This window comes from Oncorhynchus masou, chromosome 14, assembly GCF_036934945.1.
Source record: "Oncorhynchus masou masou isolate Uvic2021 chromosome 14, UVic_Omas_1.1, whole genome shotgun sequence".
In the NCBI taxonomy this organism is placed as follows: domain Eukaryota; kingdom Metazoa; phylum Chordata; class Actinopteri; order Salmoniformes; family Salmonidae; genus Oncorhynchus; species Oncorhynchus masou.
Window position 1 is genome coordinate 6,691,533 of NC_088225.1, and position 21,509 is coordinate 6,713,041.

The 21,509-nt window shown below is 44.3% G+C and overlaps 1 protein-coding gene across 3 annotated transcripts; it reads left to right on the forward strand.

The window, feature by feature from the left end:
• The first annotated feature begins 1,158 nt into the window (after nt 1–1,158).
• Nucleotides 1,159–19,895, forward strand: LOC135554054 (histone-lysine N-methyltransferase EZH1-like). 3 transcript variants are annotated; one of them, XM_064986068.1, is made up of 20 exons: nt 1,159–1,428; nt 2,483–2,672; nt 2,782–2,907; nt 4,173–4,295; nt 6,891–7,008; nt 7,232–7,486; nt 8,256–8,358; nt 9,071–9,234; nt 11,199–11,290; nt 11,442–11,604; nt 13,750–13,931; nt 15,014–15,105; nt 15,323–15,351; nt 15,476–15,601; nt 17,081–17,259; nt 17,478–17,573; nt 17,741–17,822; nt 17,936–18,016; nt 18,114–18,245; nt 18,357–19,895. In XM_064986068.1, the coding sequence occupies exons 2-19, from the start codon at nt 2,487–2,489 to the stop codon at nt 18,200–18,202; spliced, it is 2,286 nt and encodes a 761-aa protein (XP_064842140.1). In that variant the 5' UTR covers nt 1,159–1,428; nt 2,483–2,486; the 3' UTR covers nt 18,203–18,245; nt 18,357–19,895. The 3 variants fall into 3 exon arrangements, with proteins under 3 accessions (XP_064842140.1, XP_064842138.1, XP_064842139.1); XM_064986066.1 differs by having other exon boundaries at nt 1,160–1,428; nt 18,114–18,198; XM_064986067.1 differs by having other exon boundaries at nt 1,161–1,428; nt 7,271–7,486; nt 18,114–18,198.
• The last annotated feature ends 1,614 nt before the right edge of the window (nt 19,896–21,509 follow it).

Consider the following 21,509-nt stretch of genomic DNA (forward strand, 5'->3'; position numbering starts at 1 on the left):
ATATATATACATATTGGTACAACTGTAATATAATGGACAACTTTAATAAAAGAAGCCCTACAGTGCCATCTTCTGTATGGAAAAAAGGACAGCAGGGTTCACTTTCACCAGCAATCTTGCTCGTTTTCACTCCTACCTTCACAGTACTTAATTTATATAACATTTACATTGCCATCATGATGTAATATGTATCTATTAACTGTTTCTAAGGTATTTATGAACACTCTATAATAGATTATGCTTAGCATAGAGTATTTTCCTTCTATCTTCCAGACAGTTATTTCCCATTTAATTTAAACCGACCTATGTCTGTTTGTATCATAAAAAGCAGTACGTCTGTAATGGTAGGCCAGGCTACTGTTTAATGAGCACTGACTGTTGAACACAGCTAACATGGGTCTGGCTGGTCCGCTGGGTTGTCTGTGTTACTGGACCAGTCGAGTTCTCTTTCCTCTGAGAATCACGTGACTATGAGTAGCGTGCCACAGCCCCAGCTCGCACTGCGCACCCGCCCCTTGAGAGAAGGAAAACAACATGCGCTAGACTCGAACTGGAGGCTTCCTCTTCCATGATCAGCATGATCTTCCTCTTCCATGATTGATTGAGGAACAATACTCATTGATAATATGTTTGTTATTACCCCTGTATAAATGTGAATGACATGTATACATGAATTATGGAAAAATACAACAGGGTACCTTACCAATATACAATATGAGAGCAAAGGTTGTTGGTGATGAACGAATGATGTTACTATATAACCTTCCCAAATACCATCACTTGACCCTCATATTAAAATGCATTACATCCGTATAGGTATAGCATTTGTTCTATTTTAATTTAAAAATATATATATATCATTATATGAACAAATAATAACACATATTAAACATCATTATTATGACTACCTATCAACTGTAGCATTTTGATAAATTAGTATTATCCACTAGTTATTAGTAGCCTATAGTAGCTTAGTCGCCTATGTAATAGTTGACTAATAGTAATAGTATTCTGATAGTAGTAATATTGTTAGTAGTAGCCTTATGGCAGACGTGTAGCCCGTGTGAGTTGAATCATTCATAAGCTACATGTGGGCTATCCAAATGTCCATATACTTTCAGGTCGCATGCTTTTTTACCCCAGTCCAGCTTCCAAGCACAGTGTGGTCAAAATACAGACGTCACTCTCTAACTGAGCCAGTTAAGTGCGCAGCTTTTAACTGTACAACTTCAATTTCAGCATGCTTGCGGACGACATAGGAATCTTCGGATCCCATCGGCGTGTGAACCCAAATACACGGACCCTATTATTTACGTCGCGTCCGTAGCGAAGAAATCCGTATTTTATGGTGGATTTCATACGGGGAGTTCAACGCTGTAGTGGCGAGCTCAAGTCGCTACAAATAAGAGGACACGAGGATCCTTAAAGGTAATTCTAACTGCGACACTGTATCAAAACTGGACATGTGTGCGCGCATCCCAGAGAAGCGCATTAGAACATTCACATTATAATGTTATTGGTTGGGCGTGAAAGCTGTCCATTGCGTAAAACGAACATAATTGAAATGGATAGGCGATGCATCAATGTATGTGACTTCTGTTATCGACTGTTGGTGTAGGATTCTAAGGAAGGCTAATGCCTGGTACGGTTAAAACGAATCATTTGCCCTGAAAACGAAAAGCCTTTACGCAGCGCGACATTTATTTTGCTTCTCACCAATCCCACAACATTTTGTGGGATAGGGTTATAGAATTCTGCAGAAGAGGTTATGAAATCCTGGAAAAGTGTACTACGCACTTCGCTGCTCTGTTTTCATATTGGCTTTCGGAAGAGAAACGCCCACTTTTACTAATGTTGTATGTGCAGGGGAGAACGTGTTTTACAGACTGCCATTTGGTTTCGGTATATGACACGTTTGACGTGCTTGAGGTTTCACTTTATTATAGGCCCGTTATTTTATGATTCCGTTGTTCTAGTCCCACATGATACGATTACGATGGCACATCATAGCGCTGACCAGGATGCACTGGAAGGTATTATTTAAAGCCTTTTTAACGCAGTCCTTGGTGCTTTTGCTAACAGAAGGGGGCGGTGGTTCGCTCACGCACGCACACGCATGCAGAAGTTTGAGTCATGCGTTTCGTTTGGCTGTGTGAGTGAGTGTGTGTGTGTGTGTGTGTGGGAGGGGGGGATCACTTCTCTTACGGGAAGCTCTTGGAAAATTACTTTTCCAATTGCCATTGATGTTATCACATCCCGGATCCAAGTAAAACGTGTTTTTGGAGTTAAGCACAACCAATTCACATACCACACTCACACCAACAGTGATATCCTCCTTTAACGCTACTTCTAACAACACAAAAAATGACCCTTACGAATTGGTGTAATAGAAAAGTGTTCTTTAGCATGATTGACCAGGGCACTTCTATGTGTTTTGTCTTTGTGTCAGTGCCAGTAACTCTATCATTCTATCATTGTGCAGGACCATGGAGGAGGCCCCAGAGGTCCCTGTCTCAGACCCAGTCCCGGACCCGGCCCTAATCCTGACCCCAACACCTTGTCCTGCCTCCAACATACCCTCCCGAAGCCTGTTGGAGTGGAGGAAGAGGGTGAAGTCTGAGTACATGCGCCTCCGTCAGCTGAAACGCTTTAAAAACGCAGAGGAGGTCAAGGTAAGGATAATGAGAGAGAGAGAGAGAGAGAGAGAGAGAGAGAGAGAGAGAGAGAGAGATTGTGTGTATAGCTATTACAAACTATTCTTACATTTCCTGTCTTTTCCAGGCCTTGTTCATGTCCAACCGGCAGAAGATAGAGGAACGTACCAACCTTCTGAACGAGGAGTGGTCCAAGCTGAGGATCCAGTCAGTTCCCCTGTCTACCCCAGGTGGAGCGCTACCCGGCAAAAAGGTGAGAGAGAGAAAGAGACAAAAGGATAGCGAGGCATACAGTAGGAGGCGACGCATCACATTTTCTGGCCTATCCAGACAAAGCAACGATTTCCTGTGCCAGTGAACCTCATGGCTGCGCTTGCAATAGCTCTCCCATTGATGTTCTCAGATGGATTTATAGCTCTCAACAGGACAAAAATCCCAAATTATTTTGCATAATTGAAACAAGCACACTTTCTCTTAGTCACAGATGGACAAAATCACTTAGTGCTTAAAATATGAGTTTGTAACGAATCTGCACCAAATACTTAAATACATGTAATTTTGTATTTGAAACATTCAATTGAAATACTGTAGAATTCCTTTCATTCCTATGGAGGACAGCTCCTACTGCAGAGTGCCAATATGGCCGACCGGTGGCTTCGAAGCCTCTCAACGGCCAATACATAGCATCAGAAATCCAGGGTTTGTAGACATTGTTGGTCTGCACACTGAATGGTGTCTCTGGATTGCCCAGAGAACGTTTGTGTGATCACATTTATTTTACAGTTGTAGGAAAGGTGAACTCTTCCAGTAAGTCGTTTATAATTTGATTGTTACTATATTTAGAAAGTATTTCAGTCATTTCAAGCCCTATTGTGCCACTTTTGTTGAATAGGAACAAATAATATCAGATAGTACAAATATTATGAAATATGTACTTGAGTTTGTGTCCTCAAAGGGGAGTCCACCTCAGAAATGTATAAGAAAGGTTAGTTCTAGACCTTTTTAAAATGTTGCAGAACTACCAGTTATTGTTTATGGCCATCTCATGAAGAATATTTACTTTTGTGTATGTGTATTTAAGGGGAAATCTACATTTTGGCCATTAACTAGCCCTTTCAAGCCCATTCTGGCTCCTGCCTCCTCATTAACCAGGCCAGGGTCTGCTCTCCCATCAGGCTGACAGAGGACTGTGATGTTTCATCCCTTTTTAGGGAGATCCTGAGCTGCCAAAAAGGGTTCATGAGGCGGCCTTACTGAGGTCAATAACTAAACTCTCTCAGAACCTATGATGAAAACAGCCCGGAGGCAGACAGAGCAGCATCTTGTGTTCCTGAAATTCTCACTGTGCTCTTCTCTAGTGTCTTGGTATTTGTTTCCTAGTTCATTTCAGAGTAGTGTCAGTGGATATAGCATTGTCTTTATCCATTTGGGTAATAGTAGCCTACCTGTTCGTTATAATCCAGTGCTGGTCTGTCCTACTTTGTCATACTCACCCATCTGTCTCTGGTCCAAACACAGTTGTGCATGGTGGAGTTTGGCTTCCCAGCGTTTAAAGCTCAGGCAGTTGCCGTGCGTCCCCTGACGACCGTGGCAGGAATCCCCTTCATGTACTCCTGGTCCCCTCTGCAGCAGAACTTCATGGTACGGGGCTTTCTCGACAACACACACACATTCAGTATACACTACCGGTCAAAAGTTTTAGAACACTGACTCATTCAAGGGTTTTGTCTTTATCTTTACTATTTTCTACATTGTAGAATAACAGTGAAGGCATCAAAACTATGAAATAACACATATGTAATCATACAGTAACCAAAAAAGTGTTAAACTAATCCACATATATTTTAGATTTGAGAATCTTCAAATACCCACCCTTTGCCTTGATGACAGCTTTGCACGCTCTTGGCATTCTCTCAAACACCTACATGAGGTAGTCACCTGGAATGCATTTCAATTAACAGGTGTGCCTTCCTAAAAGTATTTTTTTTACATTTCTTTACTTAATGCATTTGAGCCAATCAGTTGTGTTGTGACAAGGTAGGGGGGTATACAGAAGATAGCCCTATTTGGTGAAAGACCAAGTCCATATTATGGCAAGAACAACACAAATAAGCAACACAAATAAGCAAAGAGAAATGACAGTCCATCATTACTTTAAGACATGAAGGTCAGTCAATACGGAACATTTTCAAGAACTTTGAAAGATCCTTCAAGTGCAGTCGCAAAAACCATCAAGAGCTATGATGAAACTGGCTCTCACGAGGACCGCCACAGGAAAGGAAGACCCAGGGTATCCTCTGCTGCAGAGGATAAGTTGAGTTACCAACCTTGGAAATTTCTGCCCAAATAAATGCATCACAGAGTTTGAGTAACAGACACATCTCAACATCAACTATTCAGAGGAGACTGTGTGAATCAGGCCTTCATGGTGAAATTGCTGCAAAGAAACCACTACTAAGGGACACCAATAATAAGAAGAGACTTGCTTGGGCCAAGAAACACAAGCAATGGACTTTAGACCGGAGGAAATTTGTCCTTTGGTCTAGAGTCCAAATTGGAGAGTTTTGGTTCCAACCGCCGTGTCTTTGTGAGACGCGGTGTGGGTGAACGGATGATTTTCACATGTGTATTTCCCACTGTAAAGCATTGAGGAGGAGGTGTTTTGATGTGGGGGTGCTTTGCTGGGGACACTGTCTGTGATTTCGTTTCGAATTCAAAGCACATTTAACCAGCATGGCAACCACAGCATTCTGCAGCGCTACGCCATCCCATCTGGTTTGGGCTTAGTCCCACTATCACTTGTTTTTCAACAGGACAATGACCCAACACACCTCCAGGCTGTGTAAGGGCTATTTGACCAAGAAGGAGAGTGATGGAGTGCTGCATCAAATGACCTGGCCTCCACAATCTCAGCCAAATTGAGATGGTTTGGGATGAGTCGGCCCGCAGAGTAAAGGAAAAGCAGCCAACAAGTGCTCAGCATATGTTGGAACTCCTTCACGACTGTTGGAAAAGCATTCCAGGTGAAGCTGTTTGAGAGAATGTCAAGAGTGTGCAAAGCTGTCATCTAGGCAAAGGTTGGCTATTTGAAGAATCTCAATGTCACGTCCTGACCTTAGTTCCTTTTGTATGTTTCTATTTTAGGTTGGTCAGGGCGTGAGTTGCGGTGGGCATTCAAACGTTCTATGTTTGGTATTTCTATGTGTTTCGCCTGGTATGGTTCCCAATCAGAGGCAGCTGTCAATCGTTGTCTCTGATTGAGAACCATACTTAGGTAGCCTGTTTTCCCACTCTTGTTTGTGGGTGGTTGTTTTCTGTTTAGTGTATGTCACCTTGCAGAACTGTTTCGTTTCTTCCATTCACTTCGTTATTTTATTTTGTGTGTTCAGTTAATAAATTAACATGGACACTTACCACGCTGCGCATTGGTCCGATATTTCATACTCGTCGTCAGACGACGAAGAGATCCGTTACACTCAAATACGAAATATATATTTGTTTACCACTTTTTTGGATACTATATGACTCCATGTGTGTTATTTCATAGTTTTGATGTCTTCACTATTATTCTACAATGTAGAAAATAGTCAAAATAAAGAAAAACCTGTGAATGTGTAGGTGTTTTAATACTTTTGAACGGTAGTGCACATACACACCAGGGAAAACACGCGGCCTTATTCCACTTTATGTAATAACAATAAACGCTCATCTCTATGCAACAACAAAGTCATTTCTCAATTACTGTGCAACAACATGATAGGTCGCTTCTAACGTTACTACGTTGTTATTACACAGGTATAAAAACCCTAATATGAACATTTGCACACAGATTAATTCATGTACCACATTAACACACAAACAGTTGTGTTTGTTGATTTTGAGTCCCATAGGGCGTGGCACAATTGGCCCAGCGTCGTCCGGGTTTGGCCAGTGTAACCGATGTGAAATGGCTAGCAGTGGTGAGTGCTAGTAGCATTTCAATCGACGACGTCACTCGCTCTGAGACCTGAAGTAGTTGTTCCCCTTGCTCTGCAAAGGCCGCGGCTTTTGTGGAGTGATGGGTAACGATGCTTCGTGGGTGTCAGTTGTTGATGCGTGCAGAGGGTCCCTGGTTCGAACCCGGGTCGGGGCGAGGGGACGGATGAAAGCTATACTGTTACACCGGGGTAAATAAGAATTTGTTCTTAACTGACTTGCCTAATTAAATCAAATAAAAATACATTATTTTTTTCCTAGGTGGAGGATGAGACGTTCCTCCATAACATCCCCTACATGGGAGACGAGGTGTTGGAGCAGGACGAGGCCTTCCTGGAGGAGCTTATCGACAACTATGACGGTGTCCATGGAGACAGAGGTGACCTGCCTACCTGCCTAGACCAGGGATATCATCCTTTCTGTCCTGTTTCGATTACGCACACTGTCAGTCTGATCTATCACAGAGTGATATTATTGGAGACGTGGGGGTTAGGCGGGCTCCAGGAGGTCATTGGTACAGTACGTGCGTTGCTGTGTGCTGCTGGGGAAATCTTTAATTGTTTAGGGGATATGTGCTGACGAATATTGCATGATGTCATCAGTAGGTGCCGACGTGTTTGACTGTGTGGTTTGTCTCCCAGAGGGAGGGTTCATCAACGACGAGATCTTTAAAGAGTTGGTGGAGGCCTTGAGCCAGTACTCAGACCAGGAGGAGGAAGAGGAGGAGGCGGCGGAGGTGGAAGGGGGGAAAGAGGAGGAGGAGAAGGGGGTGAGGAAGAGCGCTGGGGAAGGGACTGAAGAGGCCAAGGTGGGGCCCACAGCCTTCTTCAGGAGGAAGAGGAGGAGTGTCATAGAGGGTGAGTGTCCTCCAGAGTTTTTTGACTGAAAGATGTAACCACAACTAACATACAGTAGTTCATGTCTCCTAGATGTGATTGGATGCTTATGTAACAAAAGGCAATACGTGCTGTTTTCTATATGAGAGTCACTGGTTTTACTATGCTGGACTATCTGAAGGGAAATGTGCATGCTTATTTGTATTTGCTATATACTTGTCCTCCTACTCTTATCAGTGGCATGAGAGAACAGAGGGTATAGGTCAGGTTGATCACTGTGACTGTACTGTACCCCATGCTGTACAGGAGCCAGCAGGTCACTCTGTGCAAACACGGTGGCACTGCCTGGCATTGTTTACCTAGAGACTTTCCCAGTCCCAGGGACAGACTGGGTGGATGGGGAACATGTTTGGTCATAACACCAATACAATACGACGAGGTTCTGGTTACAAGGCCCTTTGACCTCTGGCACATAGAGAGCACCAGGGATTATGGGAACTGGTGGGGGGGGGGGGGGGTGACACTCACATAGAGAGATATTGTGTCATCAGACACTGTCACTCAGTGTCAGAACTTATCAGTATGACTGACACACTCATTGGTACTCTCTCAATACACAGAGCACATGGGCAAACAGTCCTCAATAGGATCAGGACTCGTTCCAATATGATTGCTTACATGGCAAAAAGTGCAAATACAATTACATCTCAATGGGAAATTGGAACTATAAAAGGGGTGGTTGAGTAGCTAATTATCTGCTCTTTGCTTTTCTTCTCACTACCTTCCTTAGTGAGGGATTCGCCTGCCAATAAGAAGATCCCGCATGATAAGATATTCACGGCCATCGCCTCGATGTTCCCCTACAAGGGTACGACGGAGGAGCTGAAGGAAAAGTAAGAAAAGTGCCCAACAACTGTGCTGTGCTTAGCTGAGTGTTGCTTCGTGTTCACCATGGAGATGGGAGCTCTCAGGGAGATGCTAATAATGCTCTCTGCCCTCTCTTCTCACGCTCAATAGAAAAGTTGTTGCATCCCCATCTGAAAGGGCTTTTTCTTATAAAATACCGCAAACTGAACACTCTCATCCAAATCCACCTGCAAACGAGCATAGGTCAAGGGTCGGCAACAGGGCCCCGCAAAGTTTTTAGTAAAACAAAGAATAATAATCTTTTGTTTTCCGTTAAACAGAAAATAACTGTAAAATTCAGCAAAATATTTGTTTCATTTAGGAAATCTGTTCCTAAGTATTCCCACAAATAAAATAAAAAATGACTTGATCGTGCCTCAATGTAATCAAGGTATGAAATTATTGTTATTTCCAAATTCAGTTTATTTTTGGGCTGAGTTGTGGTCTATTTGCAATGTACAAATTATTATAATTATCTTCCAGCCCCCCAACCATCCGCTCTGACAAAAATCGTCCCGCAGCCTGATCTAGTTGCCTACCCCTGGCATAGACCTACTTGAGTCAGAATACAGCTACTTACTGTAGTTTCCCACTTCTACTGTAGATCATGCAGTATACAATCCTAATACAAAGTTATATTATGCATGGTAAGGCTATGTTTTGTTTTATCCCGTTCTTCCCCAAATGACACTTCCCTAGGTACAAGGACCTCCTGGAGCCCCCCAGCCCGGTAAAGCTGCCCCCCCTCTGCACCCCTAACATAGACGGGCCGTTCGCCAAGTCTGTCCAGCGGGAGCAGTCTCTGCACTCCTTCCATACACTGTTCTGCAGGCGCTGCTTCAAATACGACTGCTTCCTCCACCGTAATGTGTCCTATCGGTTTACTCTTTTCTCTCACTTTCTGTATCTCTCTCTCTCTAACTCTCTCTGTGTTTTTGTCCTATTGACATCTGTCAACATGTGGCTGTTCCTCTAGATTTATGTTTTTATTTTTTCTCTCTGTCTCACTCGGACTCTCGTGGAATCAACACAGCTCTAGTGTTATAATAAATGCATTATTACTAGCCAGGAGAAACATATTTTCACGATTTCACTAATATCATCAAAATCAATGAATCGTAGCATGTTTTTGGACTCATTCAGTAGTTTTTACCTGGTAAAGTAGAAATCATTTTTCAAGTACCGTTTGTATTCCCTAAAAAAACATTGAAAATGACACTGTTGCTGCTTCCTGTTGTCATGGCTTTTTGATTTATGATTTAAATGTCCAAATTCATAATCAGTATTCTGAAATACTTGTGATATTTTGAAGACCAATACATAAAAGTTACACCCTACACACATGTGTCACACATGTTCAGAATACTTGTATTTTGATAAATGGTTAGTGTGTTGGGCCAGTAACCGAAAGGTTGCTGGATCGAATCCCCGAGCTGACAAGGTAAAAATCTGCCGTTCTGCCCCTGAGCAAGGCAGTTAACCCACTGTTCCCCGGGTCACTGAAGACGTGGATGTCGATTAAGGCAGCCCTCTGTGATTCAGAGGGGTTGGGTTAAATGGGGAAGACACATTTCAGTTGAAAACATTCAGTTGGACAACTGACTAGGTATCCCCCTTTCCCTAAATTAGCACCTTTCAAACTGCACACGTACTAATATTTCCCGAGCGGTCACTCAATAATGGAATTGGTGAGCTTGTTCTACTGTAATCAATAGAGCACGCATATGAGTCACTCACATCGATATCGTATTGAAATCAATTGAACTGGGACAATAACCGTGGCGATATGTACCATTAGCACTCTTCTACCAGACAAACATCAACGAACTTGGGTAAGCTACATATATATGTCGAATGATGACCACCTGTCGTAGCCATTTATCAACTTATTTCTCAGTGAGAAAATGATTTTGGAAGATGGCCAATACGGAAAACGAAACACTTTTTGGACAGGATAATTTCAACAAATCACCACATCATCGGTTTCTAATAGCAATAGGGGTTTGCTTTCATTTGAACGATAGCTTAACCCTCAAATCCATTAATTCATGTGCTGCCAGATTGTTTTCTAGCCACTGTTGTTTGAAAATGACATCTGAAAATGACAGCTGCGTCCCACTAAGGACTGGCATGTGTGACAAAAACAGTGGCAGTGTCCGAAATATCTGATTGTCAGCTGTTGTCAAACACACGTTGGTCTCAAAATTATTCTCTTCCTCAAAAGTGTGCAGCGAATTCTACTAGATGAAACCCCAAAATTAGTATGACATCCTGGCATTTAAAATACTATAAAACGTTCTATTTTTGCATACCCAAAGTGCCTACTATTTAGAACGCAAGTATATTTGGACACGGCCACTGGTACTAAACCAAAGATAAGCAATCGATTTTGTGAGATCATGCTGACTATAAACTGTAATACTAACATCACCCATCTGAGGTAAAAAAAAGGATGTGTTTTTCCTGCAATTCTTGTGTGGTGAAAACATTAGTATGTGTAATGTAGTAACAAGGTCTGTCCACCATTGGGAAATTAGCATAATGTAACCTAATTAAATATGTCAAAGTAATTCAATATTTTAATATATGATAACAGTAAATGTAGCAGACTCACACGTTTTTACAACAATGACATATATTTCTTCCTACTTTAACCATGGAGAGAATGTATATGCTCCCAATCACAATTTAACCAGGCGCTCTAGACTAGAATGTCCATAGGGTCTGTGCAGCAGGCGAAATGTTTTCCATTAGTATTACTAGTATTACTGTTCTACTAACATACTATCAGTTACTATTAGTATACTAATAGTATGTGTCTTTCCAGCTTTTCACGCTACGCCCAATGTTTACAAGAGGAAGAGCAAGGAGATTCGCATGGAGACAGAGCCCTGTGGTCTGGACTGCTTTCTGCTACAGGTGTGCTCAGATCCTCTACATGTCATCTGTGTTTAACTGCCCGACAACAGACAGACAAGCCAATGATGAATCTCTGATCCATTCATCCCTTCTTTAACACTCTTCTATCTCTTCACTTCTGTCCCTGTCTTCCTCTCTCCCTCCTCTAAAGAAAGGGGCCAAAGAGTTTGCGGATCAGGAGATGCTGCGCTCCCAGAGGTCTCGGCGGCGGCGGCGACAGCCACGCCCTCCCAGCTCCAGCTGCCCTGGCCCGTCAGGCACCACTGAGGAGGCCAAGGAGGTGGATAGTGACCACGAGACCACCAGCTCCTCAGGTAGCTAGGGGAAACACTAGCATTATAAGGGACAAGTCAGACCAACACGAACGTAGGTTGCACCTCCGTCACTCGGTCGTGTCATTCCATTGTTATGAACGTTCTCAAGGCGCTCTCTACCGGGCGGCGCCATAGTGGTGCCCTAAAGTGGTTATAAGCCCAGTCATTCTGGACGGAGGCTAACGACTGTTCATTCTGTTCAGTCTTACACTTGTGCCTGGAAATACAACACATTTAGACAGATTGCAATATTGTCATTAGCTAGCAAAGTTTTCTAAACATAGCTATCAATGCTAACGGTAGCTAGCTAAAATCCGCTGTCCTCCCCTCAATCTTAACTAAATAGCTAACATTATACTGCATCTGAAGTCAATCTGGCAACATCAAAATGATGACAAAAGGTTTTCATTTATTTGCCTTCTTTTTAAATTGCATTGTATTTCTAAGCCACTGTAATTCCCCAGCAAGCAATGAGGAATCGGCCCAGAATCCTCTTCCGGTCGGCCGGAGCTGATTGAATTGGCACGGTATCGGGTGTCAGACTCGGCCGGAATCAAAAGGAATGACTGCCCAGAATCTGCCCAAGAACATCGGGCCATTTCCGTCTACCAGAATTCAGCTGGCTTCTTACCAGAATCCACCCAGAAGCGGCCCGATGCAAATGTAAATAAATGTATACAAAATTACCTGATTTAGTCATTTTAAATATTACTATTTTACATTATATACATAAAAGTTATACCCATCCACACAAAAGCATTTTATGTCGGAGGAAACACCATACCACTGGTGACCGTGTCAGCATGCATGCGCCTGGCCCGCCACAGGAGTCACTACAGAGCGATGGGACAAGGACATCCCGGGCCGGCCAAACCCTCCCCTAACTTGGACGACGCTGGGCCAATTGTGCATCACCTCATGGGTCTCCCGGTCGCGCCCGGCACGGGTCTCGAACCGGCATCTGTAGCAACGCAGTTTGCACTGCGATGCAGTGTCTTAGACCGCTGCGCCACTTGGGAAGCGCCATTCACAAAGTTTGTAATGCTTATCAATTGCCAAGCACAAAGTATCAAAATACTACACAGGTCTCTTAAAGAATTTAATTGAAATGTTAATTGTATTTTTGATCACAGAAACAATGAGAAAATATGGAAAAATAAATCATGAACTGTTGATTACACGGGCTGCTTTATATAATTATCTGCCAGAGAGTAGCCCCAATCGGCCCAAGGTCCCAAGTCATACATTTGGGCCAGATAACTCACACCGGAATCGGCCCAGATCCACTGTGCTAGCTGGGGCACCTTTGATGACATTTTCTTCAGCGCTCATTGACAATACATTGAGTAGGATGCTCAGTTGGGCATCAGTCCAAAACGGACGTTCAAAACAATATTGTGACGGAAATGCAACCCATGAATAAGAGACTACCAGCTTCCTATCTTCTCAGGTAGGAGAACACTAATGCCTCATCTGCTACGGTACTACTGTATATCTGTCATACCTCAGTGTATTAATGACAGAATGGATCGACTAAGTTACCCATAATGCTCATCTGCCAGAATGGTTCATGTGTGCTGAATGCAGTACCTTGGCTGAAGATGATTATTTTTTTACTATTCACTCTCACTCGCTCTCCAAACACAAGAATCCAACCATGGGTTTCATCCCCAAAACCAATAGATTCTTCACTCAGCCTCTCCCCCTGGTTTCCTCTTTCTGTTGACAGACTCATGGGGAGAACAGTGGGAGGGGAGAAAGAGCACTCTCCTCAGGCTCTCGTTTTCTCTGTCTTAATCATTCACTCACTCTCTCTACTGTCGCTCTCTTGCATTCAGTTTGGAAGGAACTAATATCTGTACTGTGATGTCACTGCAGCTCTTTAATTTTGAAGATAGATTACTGACTTAAGCTGGTGGCCCAGAGACCTTCCCCACTAGCTCAAATCATGTGTAAAAACAGATTGGTGAGCGGACTAATGAGCATTCCCCAGTCATAGCATGTGGTCACAATAACACAGCCTTGAAACCGTTGCCAAGCAACATGTCGCTCTCTGACTTTGGCAGTGGGTGAATGTGCGTGAGTCTCAAATGCCTCCCCCCTCTCTCTGTGCGTGCGCATGTGTGTGTTTTTGCGTACGGTCAGAGAGCAACTCTCGCTGTCAGACCCCCACCAAGCTGTGTCCGGGGGAGGAGCACGGGGAGCAGGTGGAACCTCCTGTCCAGTGGAGTGGGGCTGAGGAGTCTCTGTTCAGAGTGCTGCACGGAACCTACTACAACAACTTCTGCTCCATCGCTCGCCTCATCAGCACCAAGACCTGCAAACAGGTGAACCACCAAGAACCTACACCCACCAGATGTTCATATACTCTATTGATATACCAATTAAAGCATGTCTCCTGGACAACACGCTAATGACCAAAACAACATTACAGACTAGTACAGACTGACAAGATAACGAAGTGGTGCTGTGACTGTGTTGTATGTAGTGTGTCGGCATTGATACAAGTGTCGTAACACATAATACTGTGTGGAAAATTGGGATGATTACAAATGGAATGTAAACAACACGCAGAGTCATAAATTAGGACTTTTACGACATGACATCTTCGTTATTCTCCGAGACTCCGTCACGGTCTCCGGACTCAGACGGCTTGTAGCAAGCGGATCCCTTCCTAGCCAAGGTATTGTGGGGATGCTATGTGTCTCTAATATGGGGGAGTTATGGGAGTATTGTATGGGGAACATATTAGGCCTTCTGATCAGATTTACAAAGCTATTGAGAGACACGTTCCAATCCTCCAAAACAAAACAGAGAGACAAAGACCGAGAAACAAAGAGAGCGAAGCACGACGACAGAGATCCGCCACAGACATTGCAAAGTAGCTTAGCCCCCTGCAGCAGCATCCCGGCCCCCAGCACAACGCTAGTGTGCCCCTATAGCATGGCCTTGTTATCCCTCAGAGAGCGTGTGGATTGGCTGGATGGAAACACCGCTGCTACGAGCTTCCCAGTCCCTCCCTCTGCGTAATGTGTGTCTGTCTGTTTTAGGGAGGAAGCCAAATCTGTTTGTTTTTTTTGTCAGGCAGAAGTGGTTTGGGGCTTTGTGGGTGTGTGTGGGGAGTGGGATGGCGGGGAGGTGTGTGTGTGTGTGGTGTGTGCGCGCATTACGCTGAGATGATGGTGGGTTCTGATAGGTGAGGAGAGGGCCGGGTGTTTTATGGAGTAATCACATGCAGCGATGCACTTCCCAGCTTAATTTGAGAGACACTCAACTACACAATGGGACCAAGTCCAGGTCCACACAATATCCTGCATAGTTGTGTATAGTTGCGTCATATCTGTGTGTACGCGTTGACAAATATGCCTGCATGTGTGTGTTTAATGTGTGTGTTCCCTCTCTTCTTCAGGTGTACGAGTTTGCTGTGAAAGAGGTCCTGATCCATCGTGTTCCGTTGGAGGATGGTGGCAACTCCCCTCAGAAGAAGAAGAGGAAGCACAGGCAAGATGGCCGCTGACTTTTACACTCACTCACTCCCAGTTCCAGTCCCAGTTGCAACATGACCTCATAGGAATGTAGTGAGAATGGACCCTGATACACAGATCAGTGAGAGAAATAGATGAAACCTTGCAGACAATGAAAGTAACCGCTCTTTTTCAAATAGCTTTGTACAGAAATAGACATGATTATTGAAAGTGTTTTTCATTTCTTTCTGTAGGTTATGGGCAAAAATTCAGCTCAAGAAAGGTGAGTTCTTCACTTGAGTGAAGTATTGAAATAGTCAAATTAACGTTGTCAAATGCATTTCTTACACACTAATTCAGAATTATGTATCTGCTCATTGTATAATTAAAGGCTTTGTCCTCTCTAGATAACTTGTCCAATCAGGTGTACAACTACCAGCCATGTGACCACCCAGACCACCCATGTGACAGCTCCTGTCCCTGTGTGATGACCCAGAATTTCTGTGAGAAGTTCTGCCAGTGTGAGCACGAGTGTGAGTGTCACCTTACCCAAACACACATCCACTGCTACCACCACGTCCTAACACACACATACACACCACTTCCCAACTCGGACAGACCCTTAGCAGAAGTCATATCAGTATAAGAAAAGACATATTTCAACACATACGGAACATTCCTTCCACTAAACTGGCTGTGGTAAATGTTTACTACAATTACCTGTGCTGACAGCGAGAGGTTTCACAGCTCAACTCTGTAATGGGAATAGGAATGTGTTCACAGGACAATTCTGCTGAAGCCAAGTTCTCTTTCACTCGGTGGATAAAAAGGCTCTTTCGACAGGCCATAATAGACAGTGGAACAGTGTGTAAGACGATCTTCCTCCTCGCTGTGTGTTCGCAGGATAAGCTGTCCTCTGGCAGGCAGGGTTTGGTTAGCTGCATGGGCATCTGTTCAGCATGGGGCGTGGTTCACAATGCTCTGACACATTCATCCCAGGAGAAATGAGCCTGAACTGCTGGGCCCACGCACTTCCACAAATGGCCACAGGGCGGAAGGGAGGGAGGGACGGAGGGAGAGAGGGAGGGAGGGAGAGAGGGAGAGAGGGAGAGAGGGAGGGAGGGAGAGAGGGAGGGAGAGAGGGAGGGAGGGAGGGAGGGAGAGAGGGAGGGAGGGAGAGAGGGAGGGAGAGAGAGAGGGAGAGAGGGAGGGAGAGAGGGAGGGAGAGAGGGAGGGAGGGAGGGAGGGAGAGAGAGAGGGAGGGAGAGAGAGAGAGAGAGGGAGGGAGAGAGAGCTTGGCTCTGAATTCACAGCTTTGGCTCATTTTGTGTTCTAATAGAAATACAGTTCTCCCTCCCCCTCCCTGGTTCTGACAGGAAGCAGCGTATGGAGGGTTTAATGTGTGAGCTCCACAGCCCTGGAGAGAAATCAAAGAGACGTGACAGGCACAGTGGCTGAGCTACAACATCCATCCCTACACTTATACGAGACAGACCGCTACGACTGAACACTGCTCGGTGATGCACACACACAGCCACGCAAACTGTAGGGAAGAAGACTTAGGAAGGAGGAGAGACAAGACTAATGTTACTGCTTATGGACTATTGTCCTCCAGCTAAACCTGTTGGAGAGGGACATTTTAAGTTGTCTGCTGCTCGTTTTCCTTCTTCCTCTGCCCGGAAGGCTTTCCATTACTCTCAGCACAGCTGTATTTCAGCATAGCTGCCAGCAGGGGTCAGTGATTGATGAGTTACATTACAGAGCAGTGACTTTTCTTTTTACCGTTGGAGGCAGCATTCATTAATGAAAATGCGGTTGCCGTTCGCCACACAGCCACAGAGAATTCTGTTACAAATTACTTCTCTAGTCCACTGAGGCATATAACTCATACGGACTCTCTGTTACCACAGTATGTTTCTATGCTGTTTCTAAAAAGTGACTATAAACCTCTCCGCTGAACGTTCCCCTGTCTGACTCTGAACACTAACCTGGGGTGTTACGTTGTTCTCCAGGCCAGAACCGTTTCCCGGGCTGCCGCTGTAAGACCCAGTGCAACACCAAGCAATGTCCCTGCTACCTGGCGGTGAGGGAATGTGACCCAGATCTGTGTATGACCTGTGGAGCCGCGGACCACTGGGACAGCAAGGTAGTCTCCTGCAAGAACTGCAGCATCCAAAGGGGGCTCAAGAAGGTAGGCCAGCAGGTCATGTTCCAGTTCAACGGAATAGAAAATAGAAGCTGGTTTCACAGGTAGCTCTTGATAGCTGATGATGTGCTGTGTCTGAATTCAGGTCGGAGTCAGAAACCCATATTAACATGCTTATGACTTGCTGAGGAATGAAAGGCACACTTGTATTATTCCAGTGTTGTCTTGTATGTCAGCCAACTTTAACCTCTGACCTCTCCCAGCACCTCCTGCTGGCCCCCTCAAACGTGGCAGGGTGGGGCACCTTCATCAAAGAGTCAGTTCAGAAGAATGAGTTCATCTCAGAGTACTGTGGAGAGGTGAGGCTACATAAAACTGTTGAACGTAGCTTTCTTTCTCATGTAATGGGGGTATAGTTGGGTGTGGAGTTTATATGGTAACAGTACGTGTTTGTATGAATGTTTTTGTGTTAATGTATAAAACATTTAGTCTGACCATCACGCTCTGAAACGGTCTGTGTCTGCAGCTAATCTCGCAGGATGAGGCGGACCGACGGGGGAGGATCTACGACAAATACATGTCCAGCTTCCTCTTCAACCTGAACAATGGTAATAATGACTCCTCAACACGCTGATGATGCACAGTTAACCCTTTAAAGGACATCACCGTCGCTGTGTTCTGTGATCGCTGAGCTGATACTCTTCCTGTAATGTCTCAACAGACTTTGTCGTGGACGCCACAAGGAAAGGGAATAAAATCCGATTTGCGAATCACTCGGTGAACCCAAACTGCTACGCTAAGGGTAGGATCATAGAGAAAAATACAAAGCCTGTTTTTTTGGAATGATTTGGTTTGGTGACGTGTACAAATCAATGATATAATGGCTGTTATGGTTGCAGTGGTCATGGTGAATGGAGACCACCGCATCGGGATCTTTGCCAAACGGGCTATCCTACAGGGGGAGGAGCTCTTCTTCGACTATAGGTAGAGCCTTGTGGCCATGGGAACACTGGAGCCTTCGATACAATACGGTATCGCAGTCCTTCTTTGGTTGTCTCTGATATTTGTGGGATGACTTGCATTTATTTTTTACACTGATGCTTCATACTGTCCTGACTCTCTCTCTCTCCTGCCCCTTACAGGTACAGCCAGGATGATGCCCTGAAGTATGTGGGCATAGAGAGAGAGGTCGACGTGGCCTAGCATTAACCTGCTGCATTTCAACCACCCGCACTGACCCCTTGCTGACTGACCCCCCCCCCCCTTTCCGTCACCTGGTAACTCTTCTGCTCCTCCCCACAATGCCACAACAAACAGAAGCTCTATTGGCCTCTGTGAAACATTCACAGTAATGGAGGATTTTTAAAATAGCTGATCTATGCTACTGACAATTGGGGCATTGACAACAGTGCTGTGGCTAAATGGTTTTCTTCTCCCTTGGTGACAATTTCAGTGAAATCACTTCCTCTCTGCAGGAAGCACTTCCCCACTGCTTTATCGCTCACCTATCGAAACTGTGTACGTGAAGTTTCTGGAACGAAACAAGCAATTAGAATGGCAACACAGCCTACTATCTACAGTATATATTCAATATATCGCTTATACTGTACCATCAGCCTCATGGCATTGTTGTTATTTTCAACATGAAAACATGCTGTGTCTTATTCTCTCTGTATGTGTTATTCTCTCTGTTACTCTGCTCACTAACTATTGCAACGCTAACTTTTTAGCCTGCAGTGTATCTATTAACAGTGCAAGACAAGTGCACGTGTTGTCTTTTGGTTTCAAATGAACATTAAGCACATTAGCAAGAGAATGAGCTTTTATTTTCAAATGCAGCTCTATGGAGGAACTCAATATCCTGTCATGTTACTCAGAAAAAGTCTCTTCCTGGTAGCTTTTGGAGGCAATACTAAACTCATGATAATGCTTAAGCTCTGTATCTGACCGGTCTCTGTGGCTATAGCATCAACACCACCCCCTTCATACATAATGAAATAACTTACTGTGCATTTCTACCAATGTTCTTCAAAAACATATGCCGTACCGTACGAGAAACCGACTAACTGAATGTGAACTCTGAAGTGGTGGTTGATGGGAGATCTCATTCCTCCTTTAGTTTGACAGCTCTAGTCACCCGTGCCATTGGTGCTCAGTGATATGTATACTTTATGAAGCATTTGCCATTCAGTTTACATGAGCGTCAGCTCTTCTAACTCTAAAGAGACTATATTCGTGTGTAAGAACCATGAACATTATAGTCTTCCCTGAACCAGCTGTGAGTGCCAAATTCATCTAAACTGAAAGAGAAGGGTTGTCATTATGGTGTTTGTATTGTATATAATGGACAGGACTGTGTTACAGGTAACCATTTTACGGTTCGACTCGTCACGGGAAAATGAAATGGGGAAAATAGTTTTTTTTTTACTATTTCAAGTGCCCCACCTGGATGTTGTGTACGTACAACCATCCATCTGATCATGTTGTCACACTATATAAAAGTGAATTGTGGAACTGACATCCGGGTCTGATATTCACCCAGGATTTTATCCTTCAATCCAAAAACATTGACACCCACGACAAGATGAGATCTTTCTGCACGGAGGTGACTGAAACAATATGGAATTTATCGTTATGTACAACTTATGCCTATGAAAATAAAACTTTAACTTTATACATTATTGCTATATGCATCTTGTCGTTGAGTACCATTGTCAGTCAAAGTGTGGGGGGGGGTCAGGGTTGAACATAGCCCTAGCCCTAGTTTCATGTCCACATCCCGGTTCAACACTAACCCTCAACTACAACCCTAGCCTGAGCTTCTTGCCCACATCCTGGTTCAACACTACAGTCATGGCCAAAAGTTTGGAGAATGACACAAATATTGATTTTCACAAAGTCTTTGTTTGTATGATGGCAATTTGCATATACTTCAAAATGTTATGAAGAGTGATCAGATGAGTTGCAATTCATTGCAAAGTCCCTCTTTGCCACGCAAATGAACTGAATCCCCAAAAAACATTTCCACTGTATTTCAGCCCTGCCACAAAAGGACCATCTGACATCATGTCAGTGATTCTCTCGTTAACACAGGTGTGAGTGTTGACGAGGACAAGGCTGGAGATCACTCTGTCATGCTGATTGAGTTTGAATAACAGACTGGAAGCTTGAAAAGGAGGGTGGTGCTTGGAATCATTGTTCTTCCTCTTTCAACCATGGTTATCTGCAAGGAAACATGTGCAGTCCTCATTGGGGCGGCAGGGTAGCCTAGTGGTTAGAGCGTTGGACTCATAACTGGAAGGTTGCAAGTTCAAACCCCCGAACTGACAAGGTACTAATCTGACGTTCTGCCCCTGAACAGGCAGTTAACCCACTGTTTCTAGACCGTCATTGAAAATAAGAATTTGTTCTTAACTCACTTGCCTAGTTAAATAAATAAAATAAATTGCTTTTCACAAAAATGACTTCACAGGCAAGGATATTGCTGCCAGCAAGATTGCACCTAAATCAACCATTTATCGGATCATCAAGAACTTCAAGGAGAGCGGTTCAATTGTTGTGAAGAAGACTTCAGAGCGCCCAAGTCCAGCTAGCACCAGGACCATCTCCCAAAGTTGATTCAGCTGTGGGATCTGGGCACCACCAGTACAGAGCGTGCTCTGGAATGGCAGCAGGCAGGTGTGAGTGCATCTGCACGCACAGTGAGTGGCAAAGACTTTTGGAGGATGGCCTGGTGTCAAGAAGGGCAGCAAAGAAGCTACTTCTCTCCAGGAAAAACATCAGGGACAGACTGATATTCTGCAAAGGTACAGGGATTGGACTGCTGAGGACTGGGGTAAAGTAATTTTCTCTGATGAATCCCCTTTCCGATTGTTGGGGGCCTCCGGAAAAAATCTTGTCTGGAGAAGACAAGGTGAGCACTATCATCAGTCCTTTGTCATGCCAACAGTAAAGCATCCTGAGACCATTCATGTGTGGGGTTGCTTCTCAGCCAAGGGAGTGGGCTCACACAATTTTGCCTAAGAACACAGCCATGAATAAAGAATGATACCAAAACATCCTCAGAGAGCAACTTCTCCCAACCATCCAGGAACAGTTAGGTGACGAACAATGCCTTTTTCAGCATGATGGAGCCCCTTGCCATAAGGTAAAAGTGATAACTAAGTGGCTCGGGGAACAAAACATCAATATTTTGGGTACATGGCCAGGAAACTCCCCCGACCTTAATCCCATTGAGAACTTGTGGTCAATCCTCAAGAGGTGGGTGGACAAACAAAAAACCACAAATTCTGACA

Coding starts and splice junctions, on each gene's coding strand:
- LOC135554054 (XM_064986066.1), top strand. CDS start 2,487: ATGGAGGAGGCCCCAGAGGTCCCTGTCTCAGACCCAGTCCCGGACCCG. Junction 13,932..15,013: donor GCACCAAGACCTGCAAACAG/GTGAACCACCAA, acceptor TCTCTTCTTCAG/GTGTACGAGTTTGCTGTGAA. Junction 17,823..17,935: donor CCTCTTCAACCTGAACAATG/GTAATAATGACT, acceptor ATGTCTCAACAG/ACTTTGTCGTGGACGCCACA.